Below are 21,130 nucleotides of genomic sequence, written 5' to 3' on the forward strand. Positions count from 1 at the left end.
AAATCCAGCAACTAGGACAAGTGTTATTAACCTTTTAGGGGCCTTTGAAACCTTTTGACAACGTGATGAATGCTATGAAGGAATGAGCTTATTTGCATGTACTCAAAATGATGCACTCAACTTCAGTTCTATTTCCGAGATGCATAGAGAAGCCATGCAAATAACCACAGCAACAGTGGGAAGGACTTAGGAGTGAGTTTCCATGGTTGGCCATGCCAGGGGATGCTAGCAGCCCACAGGCAGAATCTTTATCATGCCCTCTTCCTGGTTTCTCCTCCTGGGCATCACTGCCTGGCACTTGCCTTCCTCCTACCTTTGCTGTGCTCTGCCTCAGGACTTTTCATTCTGCACAGTGATTGCCCCATTCTCCTTGTTGGGAAACTTGAGGCTGTAGCAACACTGGAAGGGAGTAGCTGCCTCTGAGTGGCCCGAGGCCCTGGGCAGCTGGCCAATCCTGGTTGCTATAAAAGGGAGCCGACACTGAGCCCTGCATATCCTTTGGCAACTCTGTTTTGGGGAGACCTGGTAAGTGGAACTGTGGTCTGTCCCACACTGCAGGCTTCCCCTGGGGTGGGCTGAGGAGTGCAGCAGCCTTCTCAGAGGAGGGGAAAGAAAGCTCGGTGGTATCTGGACAGAGTCCAGAGGAACAAGAGCCTGGGGTTGACGAAGGGGCTGAGGGCTCTAAGACTTTTGAGTGAGGGCAGTTTGGTCCCTTTCTGGACAGAGGATGAGGACATGGGGAGAGCTGGCAGCACTGAGTGTGCTTGGGTACCCTGCTCCTTCCCACACCCTCATCTACATCATCCCACCCCTTCCCCTTATAGCCATAGCCCTCTGCCGGCTTTAGTTATTTGGATGGTGCCATCCAAGACAAAGCCATCCCCTGGGGTAGAAGCTTCCTGAGTGTCCCCACAGGCACCCTTCCCACTTCGGGCTTGCCCGGGTGCTCCATCTTCCAGGTGGGGCAATCCTTGGACACCATGCTGACGGATCTGGAAAGTGCCATTAACTGCCTGATTGAAGTCTACCACAACTACTCCCTGCTGAAAGGGAATTACCACGCCGTCTATAGGGATGACTTGAAGAAATTGTTAGAGACAGAGTGTCCTAAGTTTCTGAAGGTGAGGAGGGACTGGGGTTCTCGGCCTGGCTCTGATGAAGCCCTGGGTCACTGATCTCCTGTATTGCCCCGTACAGACAGCCACGCCTCAGCTTCCCGGAGATCTTTACCCTCTGACTTCTTTCTCTCCAATCTTCACAGAAAAAGGATGCGGACACTTGGTTCAAAGAGTTGGACATCAATCAGGATGGTGGAATTAACTTCGAGGAGTTCCTTGTGCTGGTGATAAAGGTGGGCCTGGCAGCCCATGAAGACATTCACAAAGAATAGCAGAGCTATTGGGCCTGGACTCGTCCCTGCAGAGTAATAAAATAGTTGATACCTCAGGTCTCTCCTGATTGCTTGCTTTCCATTTGTGGAATAAGGCTCCTGTAGGGGTGGAGGGAGGGTTGGAAAACCCAAAGGAAGAGAAACAGACCTGTGTTGCCCCTACTACCCATCTATCACCACCCTCTGTGTTTACCACCTGTCTGCTCTCCTCCCGTGTTCTTCCCAAACTATTCCTGAGCTTTTCCAGCCCCACAATCCTGAGTCCTGAGTTCCAGGATTTAAGGATTTTAGAAAGTCCAAGATGCTATAGCTGTGGTATGAGTGATATGGGTGATATATGATATGGGTGATTTGAGAACAGGGTAACATAAAGAAAACTCAGAGTATTCTCTAAATTTTAATTTCCAGCAAAATGTCTTAGATGTAACTTTCAGGAAGTTAGCGATATAACTATGTAGAAGTGTGTGTGTGTGTGTGTGTGTGTGTGTATGAGAAAGAGAGACAGAGATACAGAGAGAGAAAGAGATAGAGAGTGATTCTATGTTGTGTGACTTTAGGTGGATTCTTAGAGTTCTACATTAAGTAACACCAATGAGCCCCCTGGCCCCCACACTTGTAATTTCTTCTAAAGAGGTTTAGGACACTTTCCTTCTCTCTCCATTCCCAACCTCTTAACTTTATTCAATAATAAAGGAAGGACTTCCCTGGTGGCCCAGTGGTTAAGAATTTGCCTTCCAAGGCAAGGGACATGGATTTGATCCCTGGTCCAGGAAGACAACACACGCTGCAGGGTCACTAAGCCCATGCACCACACCTACTGAGCCCATGCCCTCCAGAGCCCCTGAGCCACAGCTAGAGAGAAGCCCTCGCACTCCAACTGAGACTCAACACAGTGAAATAAATAAAATAGATATTAAAAAATAAAGGAAAGGGAAGATAGGTTAATACATTAATAAAACTCAATGTGAAGAATAGAGTATTCAATTGTTTCCCTGTGGGTGAATGCTTCGATAATCAGTGACTTATGGGGTTCAGGATGGGGCACACATGTAAACCCATGGCTGATTCATGTCCATGTATGGCAAAAACCACTACAATATTGTAAAGTAATTAGCCTTCAACTAAAATAAATTAATTAATTAAAAAAAAAGAAAACAAAGAGAAAAAAAAATAATCTCCCCATCATTACTCTGGGTTTCCAAGGGTCTGGTGAAACAGGAGGGCCAGAAAATGAATGGGCATCTCTCACCAGAAACCAGCTAGCAAGGTGAGTTTCCATGCTGCGTCTTTGGGACATTTGCCATTGTCCTCACTTAGCAGGAGGGGTGGTGATGTTAGTTATGGAGAAGGGGGTTGGGAGCTATCACCAGAGTCTCTACAACAGGGATTTTGACTTGGTTTATGGTACATCTCAGGGCTTCCTAGGTGGCGCTAGTGGTAAAGAACCTGAGAAGGAAATGGCAACCCACTCCAGTGTTTTTGCCTGGAGAATCCCAGGGACGGAGGAGCCTGGTAGGCTGCCATCTATGGGGTCATGCAGAGTCGGACATGACTGAAGCGACTTAGCAGCAGCAGCTAATGAAGGAGATGTAAGAGACGCGGTCGGAAAGATCCCCTGGAGGAGAGCATGCAACCCACTCCAGTATTCTTGCCTGGAGAATCCCCATGGACAGAGGAGCCTGGTGGGCTACAGTCCACAGGGTCACAAAGAATCAGATACAACTGAATTGACTGAGCAAGCACACATGCGTGGTACATCTCTGGAACAGAACTGAAGTTGAGTACACCATTCTGATTGTATGTGTATATGCTCATTCCTCTGAGTCTTTCATCACTAAAAAAAGATACAGTATGTATTTCCATTATTGTTGTTTTGTTTGTGGCTAGACTTGGTGGGGTGGGTAGGGGGTGGGGAACGTGTGCTGCTAAGGGCTAAATTAGTTTCTCTGCTGCTGCCCCCACCCCTTCACAACTCTTCTGCTCTGTGAAGCTGGGCTGGGGGCACTGTGCCCCAGGAGATGGATGCTGACTTGGGGTCCCTCTGTGTGCATCAGGCACTGAACCGCTGCATAAAGAGCAGGGAGACTTCCACCCTCTCTGGGATGACTGTGTGCCTCTAACTCCAGGAGTCTGGGCTATAGAGGAACCCAACTCTGTGGGAGTGGAGGTGGGGGAAGGAGGGGACCGTTGGTGAAGGCAGAAGTGCTTCAACACCAGGAGGAGAAAAAGAGTTGGCCAATTCCCCCCAGATTTCAGGAGGAACAAGTTTCTCCCTCACCCAACAAAATGCCACTCAGATGAGCTGGGTCCCAATGCTGAAGATTACTCACCCCAGATCACTGGGCTTTTACTTTGTGGTAGTGTTTACTCATACAGGGATGCAAATGAATAGGGAAAGATTACAGCTTAAACCCTTATTCACAGAGCAAGGCTTTAATTACCAGCTAGTTTTATTTTCAGCTAATGTATTAGTGAAAATGGTTGGCAGTCAGCAGAGAACTGAGACTGGGACATAGAATGGGATGGGGATCTAGTCATTAAATATGGAGGTGGGCTCCCTCTGGGCAGGTGTGGGAAGGTTAGGGGCAAAAGTTCTTCCTTCTCAGTTTTCCTGGAGGATCTCTTTATCTATTCCCCAAAGTCAAGTGCGTGTGTGCTCAGACGGTCAGTCGTGTCTGACTCTCACCTAACTCAAGAGTGTGAACACACTCCCTATATTGAGGAGGCTCTCGTTGCAGTTCTAAGAGGCACCTTTAAATGTGAGCTGCTGGTCCAAATGTGGCCCAGGCCAAAAAAGATGGGAAAGGTTGTCATGGTTCACCAAGAAGCATCCCAAGCCTCGCTCAATATTTAGGGAACATAATGGGTGAATGCACAAAAGGAGAGGGCAGCCCCATTCTGCCTCTCAGTTATCCACATTGGTGGTGGTGTTGTGTATATGTGTGTGTATGTGTGTATTTGTGTGGATATATATATGGGTCTGAGTGGGGGTGAGGGGCAACATATCCCAGTGCCTTTCACTCTCCTTGAAAATGCACTGTTAGACTTGTTGTTAATGGATTCTTTTGGGTGGGGTGGTGGTGGGGGACTTACCATTGTTAACTGTGTTCTGCTGATTTAAAGTCCAATGAGTCCACTTTCTCTGAGTCCTCTCAGAGGACCATGGGGAAGGCAGCCCAGAATGCCCTCTGGAGTTTCACCATAAGTGATGGGCCAATGATTGTGAAGAACTGCATTGACCCTGAGATGTCAAGTGGTTGATACCCAAGCTCATGGTTGAATGTGGGAGGTAGACCAGCTGGCGCTGTCCACGTGAAGAATGAGGTGGAGATGAGTGAGGCCATCTTTGGAAGGTCTGTGGAAGAGGCAGACTTGCAGATTTTAATGTAGAAACAAGGCTGTGCCCATTTCAGGATCTACTGGGCAGAGTCAGAAAGGGCTTGTAGCCCAGAGCAGGGTGTTTCAGTTTCCTGTTGCCCCAGCAACAAAAGAAGAACAAGGTGGTGGAAAGTTGAGAAATAAGTGGTTTAGTAGGAAGCCTCATGTCATTTTGAACCCACAAAGGAGAACTTGGCTCACCAATCAAGGCAGATCCGGCCTTAAAGGATGACCTGTCTGAAATCCCACTTCTCCATCCAGGTTCTCCACCCAAGACCCAAGACTCCTGACTTCAGCCAAGTGCCTTGCAGTTGTGACAGAATTATTAAAGAGCACGGGGAATATCTGGAATTGAGCAACTGTTGTCTAGGAGCTGAACATAAAGCTTATTCCGGTGGAGAAGACTTCCTTGTACATCCTTCCACTTGGGAACCACAGTGATTCTGGTTGGGTCCAGACATCAGCCTAGATTCTGGCCTCCTGACCTAGGGAATTCAGCCTAAATTCAGATGGGCTGAGAAGGGGAAAACAAGTGTTATTTGCTCAGTTGTGTCGCCTCTCTGTGACCCCATGGATTGTAGCTCACCAGGCTTCTCTGTTCATGGAATTCTCTGGGCAAGAATACTGGAGTGGGTAGCCATTCCCTTCTCTAGGGGATCTTCCCAACCCAGGGATAGAACCCTCATCTCCTGCATTGGCAGGTGGATTCTTTACCATTGAGCCACAAGGGAAGTCCAGAAGGGGAGGGAAGGTGTTATCCTTCTGGAAGGCAGTGTGAAAGGAAAAAAAAATCATCTCAAACCTGGAGAAAGACAAAATGGTGATTGCTTAAATCTTTGATCTCAGGCTAGAGTTTGCCTGAGTAGAAGCAAGTACTTGCCGCTTGTTAACCTTCCATCATCTGGCACTTTGGGAAGTGTAACATGGTCAGCACAGTATGTTTGGTTAACAGATCACAATGGATAAAGAAGTAGGTGATTTACATTTGCTTGGTGGGGTAATATGATTCTATAGCTTGGCAGAGATGTTAAACCCTTATGTATTTCCATATGAGACATACTCCATAGCCAACTTTGAGACCATGCAAATTTGAACTGAAAAAGGCAGCTCTGTGTGTGTATGTGTGTGTGTGTGTGCAGCTCTGTGTGTGTATGTGTGTGTGTGTGTGTGTGCTTAGTTATGCAGTCATGTTCAATTCTTTGCGACTCCATGGATTGTAGCCCACCAGGCTCCTCTGTCCACGGGATTCTCCAGGCAAGAATACTGGAGTGGGTTGCCATGTCCTCCTCGAGGGGATCTTCCTGACCCAGGGACTGAATCTGTGTCTCTTATGTCTCCTGAAGTGGCAGGTGGGTTCTTTACCACTAGTGCCACCTGGGAAGCCCCATATAAACTGTCTAGATTTGTTCAAATAATATTATGCAAAAAAGAAAAACTCAAATATATACATGACACTGAAACAAACTAGTCATTAGAAGCAATTACTTATCTTAAATTAAGTGACAATTCAGTATTATTCCAGGGTTTAGCTTTGGAAACAGAAACTATTGTAGATACAGTCATCATAAAAAGAAAATCAAGACATTCACATTTGCTTTAATTTTTATCTCCCTATTAAAACTTGAGTCATATTTAAGAATCTTAGTTAGTCATTCCTTTCCTAAATGTCTTTATATATTCTCAAATATTCTTCAAATCAGCTTTTAAAAATCTTCTTTGACGATTCTCTCATTAATGAATTAAAACAAGAATTTTGACACAGGCTCACTATATTTGTTGATAATTTTGCTTTTAAGCACTAGACTTTGTGATAGCTTATCTCTTTTGTTTCTTATAACACCTTTATAAGACTGATAATTGCTATTTCCATTTTGCACATAAGGAGGTTCAGAGAAGTTAAGAAACTCAACAAAATTTATTAATCTGGCAAATGGCAGATCTAGGATTAGATCTGTGGTTGTCTCCAGGCCGGAAACCCTGGTTCAGACATGAAAGTGCTTTTCTTCTAGTTGATTCCCAACCTGTGTTTGCAGAGGGCCTGCCATTCCTCTTCTGGCCTTTTTGGTCTCTTTGTCCTTGCCCCCTGCAGTTACCAGAATGAACTTTCTCTCTTGGACTTCTTTCTTCTATCTTCAGGTCATCACCCTCACTTGGGCCTAAATTACTGTGGTTATCTTTTTTTCCTGGTATGAGCAATCCTCCAGACAATGACTGTAGAACTGGGGATTAACATTTTGAGTTCCATAAGCTCTTAGGGACTGTCCCTCTTTTTGGGTTGGGGAGTCTTCCTTCCAGTTTTAGGAGTGGTGGAAATTTCCATGTGAATAATTCTCTTGTTTGCAAAATCATGGTCTGAACTGGCTGCTTAGGTCAGGGCAGAGACCTTTAGCAACTCTTTCAAATGATTTGTACCCATTGCTCTTTCAGTGGGCAGAAGTTTCTTCTTCCTCCCGAAGGGACCTCATTAGCAGCAGAAAGCATAGAACTATATCCTGCATGCAGAGTCAGAGATTCTTCATCAACCTAGCCCAGCAAGGGCTCCAATCAGTTCAGCTTGCTCAGCATCTTGTTTTGTTATGGCACATTTCCCCTCTATGCTTTCTAGTGCAAAATATCGAACACAAATAAAATGCTCTGAATTTCTTTCCTGCTTTGGTCCTAGAACTTTTCACTATGATGTAATTCATTAAGACCCCATCATAAATGTCATACTTACTGGAAAAATATTAGACATTTATTTTTTTGAAGTATAGCTAATTTATAATGATGCATTAGTTTCAGGTGTATGCACACATATATGTTATTTTTCAGATTCCTTTCCCCCATTGGATTTTACAAAATATTGAGTATAGTTCCTGTGTGCTATACAGTAAGTCCTCATTGGTCATCTACTCCATATATAGTTGTGTGTATATGTTAATCCCAAGCTTTCAATTTATCCCTCCCCTCTACTTCCCCTTTGGTAACCATGAGTTTGTTTTCTATGTCTGTGGGTCTATTTCTGTTTCATAAATAAATTTATTAGTATCATTTTTTAAAGAGTCCACAGATAAGTAATATCATATGATATTCGTCTTTCTCTGTCTGATATATTTCAGTTAGTATGTTAATCTCTAGATCCCTCCATGTTGATGCAAATGGCAGCATTTCATTATTTTTTATGGTCAAGTAATATTCCATCATATATATGTACCACACCGTCTTTATCCATTCACCTTTTGATGAACGTTTAGGTTGTTTCCACAGATATTAATCTTTAATAACAGGAAAAACAAAAGGATGCCCCCATTACCACTTTTATCTAATATTAGTATTGCGGGGCCCTAGCCAATGCTATAAGACAAGAAAAACTAAATAAAAAGTAATGGGAGATCTGGAGACGCTGAGCTTGTGGAGCAAACTAATACCCCGTGGGGCACTCTAGTCTCTGCATTTCATTACCTCCTCTGTTTCTCCTTCTGAATAACTGCTACTCTTGTGTATTTTTTCAGGAATGTGTCCAGCCAAGCTGGACTTAGTTCTTCCCTTGAGGCTATTAATGCTGTTACTGGAAAACACACTGATTAGCTGGTGTTTGTTAGTTTTCTCTGTAAGCTGAATGGCTTTTTTTGTAGCCTGCATCTGGAACATCCAGGCTTGGAGCAGAATAGAGGGTGCTACATTCTGGGACTCCAGAGGTCATCAGATATTAATGCTGAGTCCCCTCCTCTAGGAAAAGGTTCAGAAATTTAGAAACTTGCAGTCTGAGGTAGGACCTCAGAAGTCATTTCTGATGCACTCCCCTCTTCAGTTACCTATTCTGGGTCTCACAGAGAATTACCTTTTCAGTAAATTAAAAAAAAAATGCTTTATCTGCCTTCCTTTTACTCCAGAAATATTCTGCCAACTAATCCATGCTGTTGAAAGGTTTGGAGGTATCCTGTACAAATCCTTCAAACTCAGTCAATTCCAGCATAGACAGTTGACAGTCAACATCACATCTGCCCCATCAACCAGACTTCTGACACAATTCCAGCTACTGTTTCAAAAAGCAACTGGCTCCAATTCCAGGAAACTCAATTGATCCACAAGGCAGATGGGAATCTTCCAAGGAACTTCCAAATGCAATAAGTATGATTTGATCATTTACAGCTACGCTTTTTTATTTTCCCTGCTCTAACTATTTTCCCTATTTTAACTGCTCAAGTTTCCACATCTTCTACTAAGAGGGTGTTTGGTATCTCCTTCTTGAGCCTGGGGCTCACTCAGGCCAGTGGGGGAGTCTGAGGATCATTTCTGCTCTCATGAACAGCAGTAGTCTCTTTTGTGTTTGCTTCTATTTGTTATAAAAGCTGATGTTGAAGGCCAGTCTGCACAATTCTGTGGATGATGCATTTCTAGCAAGCTGCTGGGAAGCTCTCTGTAAAGGCCAGGCACTGTGGCCTCTATAGAGGACACTGTCACCCAAAGCACATGGGAAGGTTGGATTTGGAAGAGTTTCCATCAATTTTATTGTTCTTGTGTTTCCTTTGTCACTGGCATGATTTCTCCTTTTGCTCACCATATTGATTTGATTTCAGGAAAGTTTTCCTGCCTGTGGATCTGACTGGGGACAAATGTCTCTCTTGCCTCATATCTCTAGGAGATTTCTCTTCCCCAGTTGGGCCAGCAGTGATGTTGACTAACTGCCTACCGGGGTGGGGGTGGGGGCGAGGGTCAGAGGGCAGGTATCTCAATGCTATTGCCCCACAGAGCAAAGCAGAACTGCTTCAAGATAGCTCTCTGTTTTCCCTATTCTGAAAACAGGTAAACAGCTCCTGTTTCAGGCTTTAATCCGTCTGTATTTGGACACTTGTGTCTGATCCATCACTCATGCAGTTCTCACCTGCAGGGTTGTGGACTTCTCCAGTTCTGGGGCTCTCCAGGCTGGAAAGGGGCAGCCCTTGCTCCCTCTTGCTTCCTCTCTTGTTCTCTGATGGGGATGCAGCTGGAAGGAGCAGAGACCTCTGCTGAATTTCTTTTGGATGTCTGCCTTTCCCAGACCTGAGTTTTTACTGTCTTCCTCTAGTGTTTCTGCACCGGGATAGGAAAGGCCCTGGTGATTACTGAGCTGAATCCTGTGGGGCTGAAAGCTTCTCAAGAGGCCTCATCTCCCGTGTATGTCAGCCTCAGCTTCTGAGACACTATAGACAGATTCACCGTATGGGATTAGGTCACCAGAAAACAGCCATCTTGTCCACAAATAGAGGATGGCCATTTTCATTTTCTCAAAGTTTTTAGAGGTTGTCTCAGAAAAAGCTCCTTCTCAGACCTAGCTTCAGAGCCTTGGAATTTCCCATTGACTGATGCCCTGAGTGGAATTCAAAGTCCCAGTCAGGTGCCTTGGCCTGTATGGGGGCCCTTAGCTGCTTTCTCCAATGAGATGTGTCTGGCTCTTTTTTCCCTCCTGCTATGGACCAGAGACTACTGCCCGGTTCCCCCTGCCCCCTGCACCCCAGAACTAGCTTCAGGGACACCAGTCAATCTGGAGGGCCTCATCCCAGAGACTTTTGTGACAGGTGTCCTCCTTTCCCCTGACTCAAACAGGTTGAGCCTGCCTGGTGCACTCTTGGGCCCTGATGCCTCCTCCAGCAGTTTCTGGAGCACAGGGTCTAGCAACAACAGTCACCTTCTCAGGTTTCTGGGGAAACCCACTGGGGCCATGTAATTCTTCACAGCTCGAAGTACACCTTTTGTGGCCTCTGTTCTCCACCACAGTTACGGACGCTTTTTCTACATGAAGCCCATATGGTTCTTGCAGAGCCTCTTGACCTCCTCGTCTCTTTTTTTTCTTTTACATTTTCAGCCAGGTTCCCAGTCCTGCCTGGAATGCATGCTCCTCTGAGGCTGTAATGTCAGCTTTCATCAACCACACTCCCTCTTCACAACAAACTGGCTCCACCAACCACTCTAGGTTGGGTCAGAGCCTCAGTGTAGCCTCATTCCCAGAACCCACTGATCCAAGCAATGTGGGCCTGCCCCCTTCTAGGAAGAGGCTCAGAGTCTTAAGAAATTCAGCCTGGGGTAGAGAAGCTAATCAATCATTCTCCCCCACCCCCTACCCCGCACAAAATGTAGTATTTGCTTTATTTAAAATGACTGATTTTGGTTTTCCCTGGTGGTCCAGTGGCTAAGAATCTGCCTGCCAATGTGGAGGACATGGGTTTGATCCCTGGTCTTGGAAAATTCCACACGCTGCTGGGGAACTAAGCCCATGTGCCACAACTAAACTGAGCCCATGCTCTGAGAGCCCACACTCTGCAACAAGAGAAGGCATGACCATGAGAAGCCGCAGCTGGAGAGTGACCCCTGCTTGCCACAACCTAGAGAAAGCCCTTGTATAGCAACAAAGATCCAGGGCAGCCAAAATAATAAATAAAAATTTTAAAAAATTACTGATTTTTTTTTGTAGTAGCAAATCACTTTTTTTCATTAAAAGGCATTTTATTTTATTAAATTGAAGTATAGATGAGTCACAATGTTGTATCAATTTCTATTGTATAGCTAAGTGATTCAGCTATACACAAACACATATATTGTCTTCCCCCCCATTATGATTTTTCTCAGGATATTTTTCCCTGTGCTATACAGTAGGACCTTGTTGTTTATGTCTTTAACTTTGCATCTGCTAGCCCCAAACTCTCAGTCCACCCCCTCCCCCACCCCCTCCCCCTTGGCAACCACAAGTCTATTCCCTACGTCTGTGAGTCTGTTTCTGTCTTATAGGTAGGTTCATTTTTGTCATATTTTAAATTCCACATAAAAGTGATACAATATGGTGTTTGTCTTTCTCTTTCTGACTTACTTCACTTAATATGAAAATCTCTAGTTCCATCCATGTTGCTGCAAATGACATTATTTCATTCATTTTTATGGTTGAGAAGTATTCCATTGTATGCACATACCACATCTTCTTTATCCACTCATCTGTCCATGGACATGTCTTGGCTAGTAACAATCATTCTTCAAGCATACTAGACTACTCTGCTAGTGTGTCTGGCAACTCTCAGAGAATTACATTTTTCAGCAAACAAAAAAGTTATTTAGTTTCTTCCTTCTCTGCTTTCTGAAATACTTTACCAATCACTTGGTTTCTGTCTGGGGTACTAAAGGCTTCCTATAGATTCACAGGTATTTGCTGCTTTATTTTGCCTTATAATGAACTTATATGCTATGTATAGTCTTTTGTATGCCTCAAAAATGGTATGGGATGCAGTAGTAAGTGGGGGAACAAAAACAAAAAAGAAGCACTCTTCTGGAGTTCTTCAAGCAGTCTCACCCCTTTGAGCTGTATCCTCCTAGGCAGCAGTGACTACCACTGTTCAGTGGTATAAAGTTACCGTCCTGTGAGATGAAAAAGACCTAGAGATCTGCTGTACAACATAGTTCAGATCAGTCACTCAGTCACGTCCGGCTCTTTGCGACCCCACGGACTGCAGCACACCAGGCCTCCCTGTCCATCCCCAACTCCCGGAGTTTACTCAAACTCATGTCCATTGAGTCAGTGATACCATCCAACCAACTCATTCTTTGTCATCCCATTCTCCTCCTGCCTTCAATCTTTCCCAACATCAGGGTCTTTTCAAATGAGTCAGTTCTTCGCATCAGGTGGCCAAAGTATTGGAGTTTCAGCTTCAGTGCCTACATAGTGCCTACGGTTAAAGATACGGCATCACGCACTGAATCACAAACTAGAATCAAGCAAGATTCCTGGGAGAAATATCAACAACCTCAGATATGCAGATGATACCACTCTAAAGGCAGAAAGTAGAAAGTAAAGTGGAACTAAAGAGCCTCTTAATGAGGGTGAAAGAGAAGAGTAAAAAGCTGACTTGAAACTCATCATTCAAAAAACTAAGAATATGGCATTTGGTCCTATTAATTCATGGCAAATAGAAAGGGAAAGTAGAAGTAGTGGCAGATTTTATTTTCGTGGGCTCCAAAATTACTGTGGACAGTGACTGTAGCCATGAAATTAAAAGATGCTTGCTCCTTAGAAGGAAAGTTATGACAAACCTAGACAGCATACGAAAAAGCAGAGACATCACTTTGGTGTTATAGTCAAAGGTCCATGTAGTCAAACCTATGGTTTTTCCAGTATGTATGGATGTGAGAGTTGGACCATAAAGAAGGCTAAACACCAGAGAATTTATGCTTTCAAACTGTGGTGATGGAGACGACTCTTGAGAGTCCCTTGGACTCCAAGGAGATAAAATCAGTCAATTCTAAAGGAAATCAACCCTGAATATTCATTGGAAGTGCTGATACTGAAACTCCAATACTTTGGCCACCGGATGTGAAGAGCTGACTCATTGAAAAAGACCCTGATGGTGGGAAGGATAAAAGGAGAAGAGGGCAGCAGAGGATGAGATGCTTAGATAGCATCACCGACCCAATGGACACGAATCTGAGCAAACTCCAGGAGATAGTGAAGGACAGGGGAGCCTGGCATGCTGCAGTTCATGGGGTCACAAAGAGTTGGACATGACTTAGTGACTGAACAACAACAACATCGTGCACTCAAATGTTTGTTAAGATGGTAATCTCACTCTAAGTGTTCTTACCACAAAAACCAAAAACAAAGCCAAAGACACTCAAGGAAGTTTTCAGGGGTAATGGATGTGCTTATGACCTCCATTGTGGTGATGGTATCACCAGTGTTTGAAAATGTCTAAATTCATTGAGTTTTACACATTAAATATGTGCAATTTTTGTATATAAGTTATGCTTCAATAAAGCTGTTTAAAAAATAGAGTTAATTTCATCTGAAAAAGTAAAAAGAAAGGGAGCAGTGACCTTGGACAGGCTCTGCCACACCCAATTTCCTAACATAATCACAGCCTTGTATCAACATCAGTTGTCTAATTCTGAAGGGGTAAAGTAGCCCATGACACTGAGTAATCTGGATGTGATTTCAAAATAGAATTGTGACATGATTTGTTCAGTTCAGGATGAACACAGCACTACAAGTATGGTATTTTCTTGCCATTTCATGCTCCTACTTGTCTAGTTTCTCCTCCTCCTGCAGCCTCCCCATTCCTGAAATGCCCAAACACCCCAGTGGCTTTCTTACTCCATTGGTAGGATCTGTTCTGCCTCCACAAGCCAAGGAGATAGGGAGCTAGGGTCTCACCAGTTGTCCCCCTAAAGCAATTGCTTCTTGTGGTTGTAAGGTGTGGCCACTGAAACCTGGTCTGTGCAGTTTTAGGGACAAATTGCTAGCCCACTACTGCAGAGATGCGCTACAGGGATGGTCTGGGTTTTCATTTAGGCAGTACTTGTTGCCATGGTAACCATGTTAACAAAAAGCATATAGTGGAGTCTAGAGTACTGAATGGAGATCACTAGGCTAGATTACAAAAAGATTTTATTTCAGAGTCCTTGATAACCTCTTCCTACCTTGGGGCTTTGATCCTGGTCATCAAAGCCCAACTTGACAGCTTTTCTAACAGCCAAATTCAGGAATTGTGATGGGAAAGTGGGGGGAAGGCATTGAGGGATTGGTGTCTCAGTTCCTGTAAACCCTGGGATCCTTTTTGAAAAATGCTCAAGTGATTAGCTTTGCATTCTAGAAAAAACTGAGGGAGAGGTCTCCCTTCCCCTACAGACAGAAAAGATTTTTGTCCGCTTACCAAACTGAAGATAAGGCTGATAATTTATTTTGTTCCAACAACAAGAAGCAATGCCTCTGCTTCCCTGCCCTTTTTAGCTCTGTCACCACCTTATCAGAGAGCCTTTCCTATCTGTGTCCTTTCTAGACTGTTCAGTGAGGGCAAGTTCATGTCTGTTCTGTTTGTGGCTGCTTCCCCCAGTGCCTGGCCAGCAGTGACCAGCAGATATGAAGGGCTAGGAAGTGTTTGCCAGGTGAAGGAAACCACGCTGCCCTTCTGCTCACCACTGCTCAGAGGGTTAGAATTGATCTGAGCCTGCTTCCACATCTCCGGGAATGGAATCCCTTTAGACCCAGAACTTCCCATCCTTTAGAGCAGGAGTCCTCAACCTTTGGAATCTAATGCCTGATGATCTGAGGTGGAGCTGATGTAATAATAATAGAAATAAAATTCACAATAAATGTAATGAGCTTGAATCATCCTGAAAGCATCCCCCTACCCTGGTCCACAGAAAAATTGTCTTCTACAAAACCGACTCCTGATGGCAGAAAGGTTGGGGACTACTGCCTCAAAGCAATGTCATCTTATTTTTCCCCCTCTCTTTGCTTACCTGGGAATTTGCTTCCTTCCCAGAGAAGCATCTTTTAGAGAGGGTGCCTCTGTAAGGGCAGGCACTCATATTGATTGTCTCTACCCCGACCTGGGCTCTGGGATAACTTGGAGGGTGATCCCACCTTGGTGGGCTGCAACCTGCGCCTTCTGGTCACCCTGCCTCACCTTCAGCTCTGTGTGTGCCCCTCTCCATGTCTTGAGTGTGACTAACAAAGTCATTTCAGCTGCTATGAGTACTTTGTGGGTAATTTTAAATTTTGATATAATTTCAGTTTGATGTAATTTACTTTGATAATTCCAAACTCACAGAGAAATTACAGGTGCAGTACAAGAAATTCCCATATACGCTTTACTCAGATTTATCAGCTTAATTCACTGTTTCTTTGCATTATGAAAATTTAGAGAATATACATCATCAAGGTGTTTACATGATCACATTCAGTTTAATTCTCTTGGAGATCTATCTTCTACTTTAGAACACATATTTATTTCTCACTGAGGTTGGAAGAGTTAGAATGAATTCATGTTTTTGTTAGTTAACATTTTCTTTAACGTGCTGGGTTCCCCACTGTTGTCATGGTATTTTGACTAACTTCATAGAGGGAGTTGTGCAGGTGAATCTCTTATCAATTTGGCTCAAAATTTATTTGAAAAGGTTGTTTCTTGCTGTAGAGTATCCTATTACTTTTTGTACATCGTGACTTTAGAGGCAGTAGTATTTTTTTTATTAATAAACTTTATTTTTTAAAGGAGGTTTTAGGTTTACAGCAAAATTGAGCAGAAAGTCCAGAGAGTTCTCATACACCCCTTAGCCCTCCCTTCCCCAGCTGTATGGTTACTGACAGCTGGTAGAGGATGAGATGGTTGGATGGCATCACTGATTCAATGGACATGAGTTTGAGCAAACTCTGGGAAATAATGAAGGACAGGGAAGCCTGGCGTGCTGCAGTCCATGGGGTTGCAAAGAGTTGGACATGACTGAGCAACTGAACAACAACATTTGCTACAGTTGATGAGCCAACATTAATGCATTGTTGTTAACCAAGGTCCATAATTCACATTACTGTTCAGTTTTTGTGTTGTACATTCTGTGGGTTTTGACAAATGTATAATGACATGTATCCACCATTGCCGTATCATCTATATCAGACTATCAACAGAAGAGTTGTCCATACACTTCATCCTCCTTGGCTGCCATGAGCACCAGCCTTCCTACACAGTCCTGACCTTGAGGAGTTCCTGTCAATGGGGAGGCAGGGCCAGCCCAAGGGACAGCCAGGAGGCCACCAGTCTCTGGAATACCCTTGGGAGCACCAAGGCCAGCAGCAGGAGGGAACATTGCCCAGGCCTGGCCTTGCCCCTTGGGGCCAATCCTACCTTTTCAGTGGGGTCAGGTGGGAGAAGGGAGGAAGGTAAGGCAAGTACCATTATTCCACATGTGAAGAACTGTGCCATTCTCCTGCTGCATGGACTCCCTTGCCTTCTGAAAGGCATTGCTGGTCAGGCACAGATGTAGGGGCTGGTGCTCAGAGGGAAAGCTGGGATATAGCCTCCCCTACCAGTGGACACTTGTCAAGACACAGAAGAAGAAGGTCTCTTTGTTCTGCTGGACACCCCCAGTGTCCAGTGGCTGGGCCCTGGAGGGCTGGCTCTGGACTCAGGTTCGTGCCTGCTGGGCTAAATGACCCACATCTAAGCTGGGTAGGTAAAGGTAAAAGTAAAATCAACTTAAAGATTGCTGTTTACTGTTTTCAAGCCTTTTCTCACATATTCTATTAGCTAGCCTCATAACTACTCTGGGAACTAAAGGAGGCTGGTGAGTTGACTGACTCACGCAAATGAAGAAGCAGGCTCACAGGGGTCAAGGGCTTGCCCAAGGGCAAAGTTTGGTCCCTGGCACCCTTCTCACTGTGGCCTGCCAGGCAGCCCTGGTTAGCCCAAGACCCCATTCCAGTGTGGAATCCAAGTCACTAGTCTTGACCTGATTAATACTCAGAAATCTCCCACCTCCATGTGTGGTGAACAGTGTGTGTTATGATTCAGGAAGGTGTCTGAACCCATTAGACTCCAAATTCCTAGAGGGCAACCACGGAATTTGTGCTGCTCTGTGCCCAAGTCTGACACAGTGAGTTGGGGGGTGTGGAGGAGCGCAGAAGAAAGGATTTTTAAAAAGGCTAATCAAGAGTTGACTGTGTTAAAAAAAAAAAATGGAAGAAAAAGATCAGTCTGATACAAGATGGCATCATTTACCAAAAATTAGTTCTTTCTCTATAAAAAGTATGAGCATGTATTATTTTTACAAGAAAAAACAACCATTTTCATTTTAAGGAACAATTACAAAACAGCAAAGGTTTTGAAAGCAAACAATCTTGAATTTGGCACTTAGAAAATTTCCTTTACTTCTCCAAACTCCTTTTCTTCATCTTCAACTGAGCAAACCATTAGCACGCACCGCACTGTTGGAGTGAAGGCTGTTTGGAGAATTAGGTGAGGTTTTGTGTAAGGCGGTGCCTGGCATGACGTGAGTGGCCAACACATGCCCACTTTTAAAAGGAGGGGATTTCCCTGGTGGTCCAGTGGTTAGGACTTGGTCTGTCACTGCTGTGGCCTGGATTCAATCCCTAGCCGGGGAACTAAGATCCAGGAAGCCGGGCAGCATGGCCAGAAAACAAAGACTTTGGACTTTAAAACAAACAAACAAACAGCTTTAGTTATTTGTTAGACTTTAGTTCAGAAGTTTTTTTAGATGTATGGAAAAATTGAGAAAATAATATAGACAGCTCCCATAGTCCTGCATAGCCTCCCCTATTGTTAACATCTTACATGGTATGGTACATATGTTACAATTAATCAATCACTCTTGACGCTTTATTATCAATTGAGTTCTAAGCTTTATATTCAGATTTCTTTAGCTTTTTTTTTTTTTTTGGTGTGAGAAACAGCATTCTTTATTCATAAATAAAAATATATAATTACCAGAAATAGTTTACATGGCCAAAAGGGGGCATCAAAAATGAAATAAATCAAAGCTGTCAAAAGCAGAGCAAACCAAACAGGACACAATGAAGAGAAAACAACTCTGTACGTATTCTTCCAAATGCGGGGCCATCCGCAGCCGGCCTGGGCCAGGGTTCCTGCTCTGCCTGCAGAAGCAGCACGGGGGGACCACAGACAGGTGAGGAGAGCGGAGCATCCATGCCCACGGTGCACACACAGGTGTGCGCCCTCCTGCTCTGGCAGCTGTTACTCCAACAGCCCAACCTGCCTGACCCTTGGGTTAGAGTTCTTTGGTTTTAAACCAGTGTCCTTTTTCTGTTTCAGGATTATATGTCCACTTTGATTGTTTTTTATTACTATTCTCATTTTTGTTGTACAGATACTTAGCAAACGCCTCTCCCCAGCCCTTCCCTTTCTGGGTAGGAGCCATGCAGGCACTGAAACTTGTTCTCTTAGCCTCTTAACAGGAAGCAGGGAACAGAGCTCAATCTGCAGGCTGGGTCCTGCTCCAGGGCTGAGAAACCTGATGGGCACGTGTGTGTGTGTGTGTGTGTGTGTGTGTTGGGGGGATGCGGTGGGGGAAGTGTGGGTGTGGCAGGGATGGGGTTTTTTTTCAGGCTGAGATGGGGTGGCAGGTGGTGTGTGCCATGGGTGTAATCTGAGCTGCCTGCATTGCAGTCAAAGCCACAGGTCTGAAGCTTCTCTTGAGCAACAGAGTATCAACCAGCACTCACCCCAAGATGAATCAGAGATGTTTCTTCACCAGAGGTCAAAGGTGAAGCCTGATTTATAAAAACCTCCCTAGCCCCGGGATCCTCACCACTGCTGTGCACACTCCTGGCATTCCATACTTCTGTGCAAAGGGGTAAGTGTCCTTTCTTTGGCTCAGCCCTCGGGGGCCATTTGGCAAGATGGTGGGAGCCACAACTCCCTGCCATCTGAACCCCCTCTGGCTGACTGCACTTTGAGACCAAGGATGCCAGCTCTTGCTCTGATAGAAATACCCAGTCTCAGGACTTGGGAATGGCCAAGGTGGGTGGGGTGGCTGGCATGTGTAAGGGCCCTAAAGTACCATCACTTGGGGAAAGGAAACAGCCTGGGCAACCACAGAACCCTTCCCAGGTGAGCCCGAGTGCCCAATACTCTGAATTATACTCCCCAGGAGATGGGGCACATGGAACACGTGACAGTTAAGGCTGATTCTTTTATACTTTAGGTGGTATCCTATGTCCTTCTCCCCCTATTCTATCCACAAATAAGAACATTCACCGTGGGTCAAACAGAGCAGCAGACCCGGGATAGCAGCCCTTGTCTAAACCATTAATCAGGAACGAGGAGACAGTGGAAGTGTGGGGTTGGGGAGGCACTGCCCAAGACCTCCCTTGTCTCCTGAAGGTGAACGTAGGTTGCTAAGATGACTAAGCTGGAAGATCACCTGGAGGGAATCATCAACATCTTCCACCAGTACTCCATTCGGCTGGGGCATCACGACACCCTCATCAAGCGTGAGCTGAAGCAGCTGATCACAAAGGAACTTCCCAACACCCTCAAGGTATGGGAGGCCTCTCTCTTGGCAAAGTTTCCCACCCACTTGCACTGAGAGCGGTGGCCTGAAGAATGATGGCGGGGGCAAGGACTGGGGTGGCTTCACCCCAGTTTGCACTCCCAAGGATGTTCCCCAGCCCCTCCCAGCTGTGCTACAAGGACCTACCCCTCTCTCTCTCTGAATAGCTCTCTCCATCTCCTTAGGCTTCACTGCTTCCTCTCTCTGTAAAGTGGAGAGAGGCAGGGCTGGGCGGGGTTGGATTACTGAGCTATACAACATCTTCTAGGTTAAGACTTGGTTCTAGGATGGCTCAAGGCGGCTGCTTCTCTCTGCCTTCCGTTTTCTCATATTGGATTCTCCTACATAGTTTTGGCTCATGAGTTACTGTTCCCTGGCTGCCCTGAGAGATGCGAGGCCTGGAGAAAGGGGAACTCACTGTCCCTGCTTTCTCTTCTCCTAGAACACCAAAGATCAACCTACCATTGACAAAATATTCCAAGAGCTGGATGACAATAAAGATGGACAGGTCAGCTTTGAGGAATTCGTAGTCCTGGTGTCCAGGGTGCTGAAGACAGCCCACGAGGATATCCACAAAGAGTAGGAATCTCTTTCCAGCAATGTCCCCAAGAAGACTTTCCCTTCTCCTCCCTGAGGCTGCCTTACCTGAGGGAAGAGAGATTTAATAAACATACTTTGGCAAAGTTCTTAGCAGAATCTGTGTCCTTTTTTCCTTTTGACAAACTTGATCCTTCCTTACCCCTGCTGTTGTGACAAGCCCCATTCAGACCTCTGTGACCCCCTTCTCTGTCTACTCATTTGTTCACCAACAATTTATTAAATCTCTCTAATTTGTTCATTTATTTAACAAATATTTAGTGAGCATCTATAATAGCCAGAGACCAAAGACATGAAGTCCTCATCCTTTTAGGGTTTTCATTCTAATAGGGAGGGAATTGAAAATGAACCAACCAACAAACGACTAAGTATTAGCATACAAATGCATCCTGTGATACACTGGTAGGTAATGAAAAGAGATATGTAGAAACCTAAAGCAAAGGAATATAGGGTAGAGGGAAGGACAGGGTTCCTGGTTTAAATATGTTGACCGAGGGATGCATTTGGGCAGAGATCTGAAAAGGATGGAGAGCAGCTTGTGGATGTCTGGGGGTCAAGAGTTCCTGCAGAGAGAGGTCGAGGCCCTGAGACAGGCTCGAGCCTGACCTGCTCAATGGCCAGTACGAAGGCAGGTGCAGAGCTGAGGTGGGGCTGGTGGGAGATGAGCGGAAACAGGTGCAGGAAGCAGGGGCTTACAGTCTGTGAGGAGGACTTTGGACTTTGTACCAAGTGTGCTAAGGAGTCACAGGGAGTTTTGAGCAAGAGAGTGAGATGATTTCACTCATGCTACCTGTATGGATCATGAAACTTGGGGCAGATTTGAAAAGATATGGGAAAAAGGGAGACAGGAGCAGGAGGCAAGCATGAGGTATGGGGGAGGGAAGACTTCTCAGGCCAGACTCCCTCCCCAAGCTGGTCTAGGCTAGGTTCTTTGTGACGTGGTCCCCTAGGACTGTGCTGCTC

At 45.1% G+C, this 21,130-nt stretch overlaps 2 protein-coding genes across 2 annotated transcripts; both read left to right on the forward strand.

The window, feature by feature from the left end:
• Positions 1–227: 227 nt before the first annotated feature.
• Positions 228–1,446, forward strand: S100A8 (S100 calcium binding protein A8). The gene is made up of 3 exons (XM_081486030.1): positions 228–525; positions 960–1,121; positions 1,262–1,446. Exons 2-3 carry the CDS (start codon positions 981–983, stop codon positions 1,388–1,390), a joined length of 270 nt encoding a protein of 89 aa, XP_081342156.1. The 5' UTR covers positions 228–525; positions 960–980; the 3' UTR covers positions 1,391–1,446.
• A 17,017-nt stretch (positions 1,447–18,463) lies between these two features.
• Positions 18,464–20,256, forward strand: S100A12 (S100 calcium binding protein A12). The gene is made up of 3 exons (XM_081493091.1): positions 18,464–18,871; positions 19,402–19,558; positions 20,013–20,256. The coding sequence occupies exons 2-3, from the start codon at positions 19,421–19,423 to the stop codon at positions 20,151–20,153; spliced, it is 279 nt and encodes a 92-aa protein (XP_081349217.1). The 5' UTR covers positions 18,464–18,871; positions 19,402–19,420; the 3' UTR covers positions 20,154–20,256.
• The last annotated feature ends 874 nt before the right edge of the window (positions 20,257–21,130 follow it).

The sequence above is a fragment of the Giraffa tippelskirchi genome, chromosome 5 (genome assembly GCF_054371585.1).
Source record: "Giraffa tippelskirchi isolate mGirTip1 chromosome 5, T2T-mGirTip1v1.2.pri, whole genome shotgun sequence".
NCBI lineage: Eukaryota > Metazoa > Chordata > Mammalia > Artiodactyla > Giraffidae > Giraffa > Giraffa tippelskirchi.

What these genes read in the sequence shown, in the direction of transcription:
- S100A8 (XM_081486030.1), top strand. Translation starts at nt 981, where the DNA reads ATGCTGACGGATCTGGAAAGTGCCATTAACTGCCTGATTGAAGTCTAC. An exon ending in AGTGTCCTAAGTTTCTGAAG is followed by an intron (nt 1,122 to 1,261) that starts GTGAGGAGGGAC and finishes CAATCTTCACAG; the next exon opens with AAAAAGGATGCGGACACTTG.
- S100A12 (XM_081493091.1), top strand. Translation starts at nt 19,421, where the DNA reads ATGACTAAGCTGGAAGATCACCTGGAGGGAATCATCAACATCTTCCAC. An exon ending in AACTTCCCAACACCCTCAAG is followed by an intron (nt 19,559 to 20,012) that starts GTATGGGAGGCC and finishes CTCTTCTCCTAG; the next exon opens with AACACCAAAGATCAACCTAC.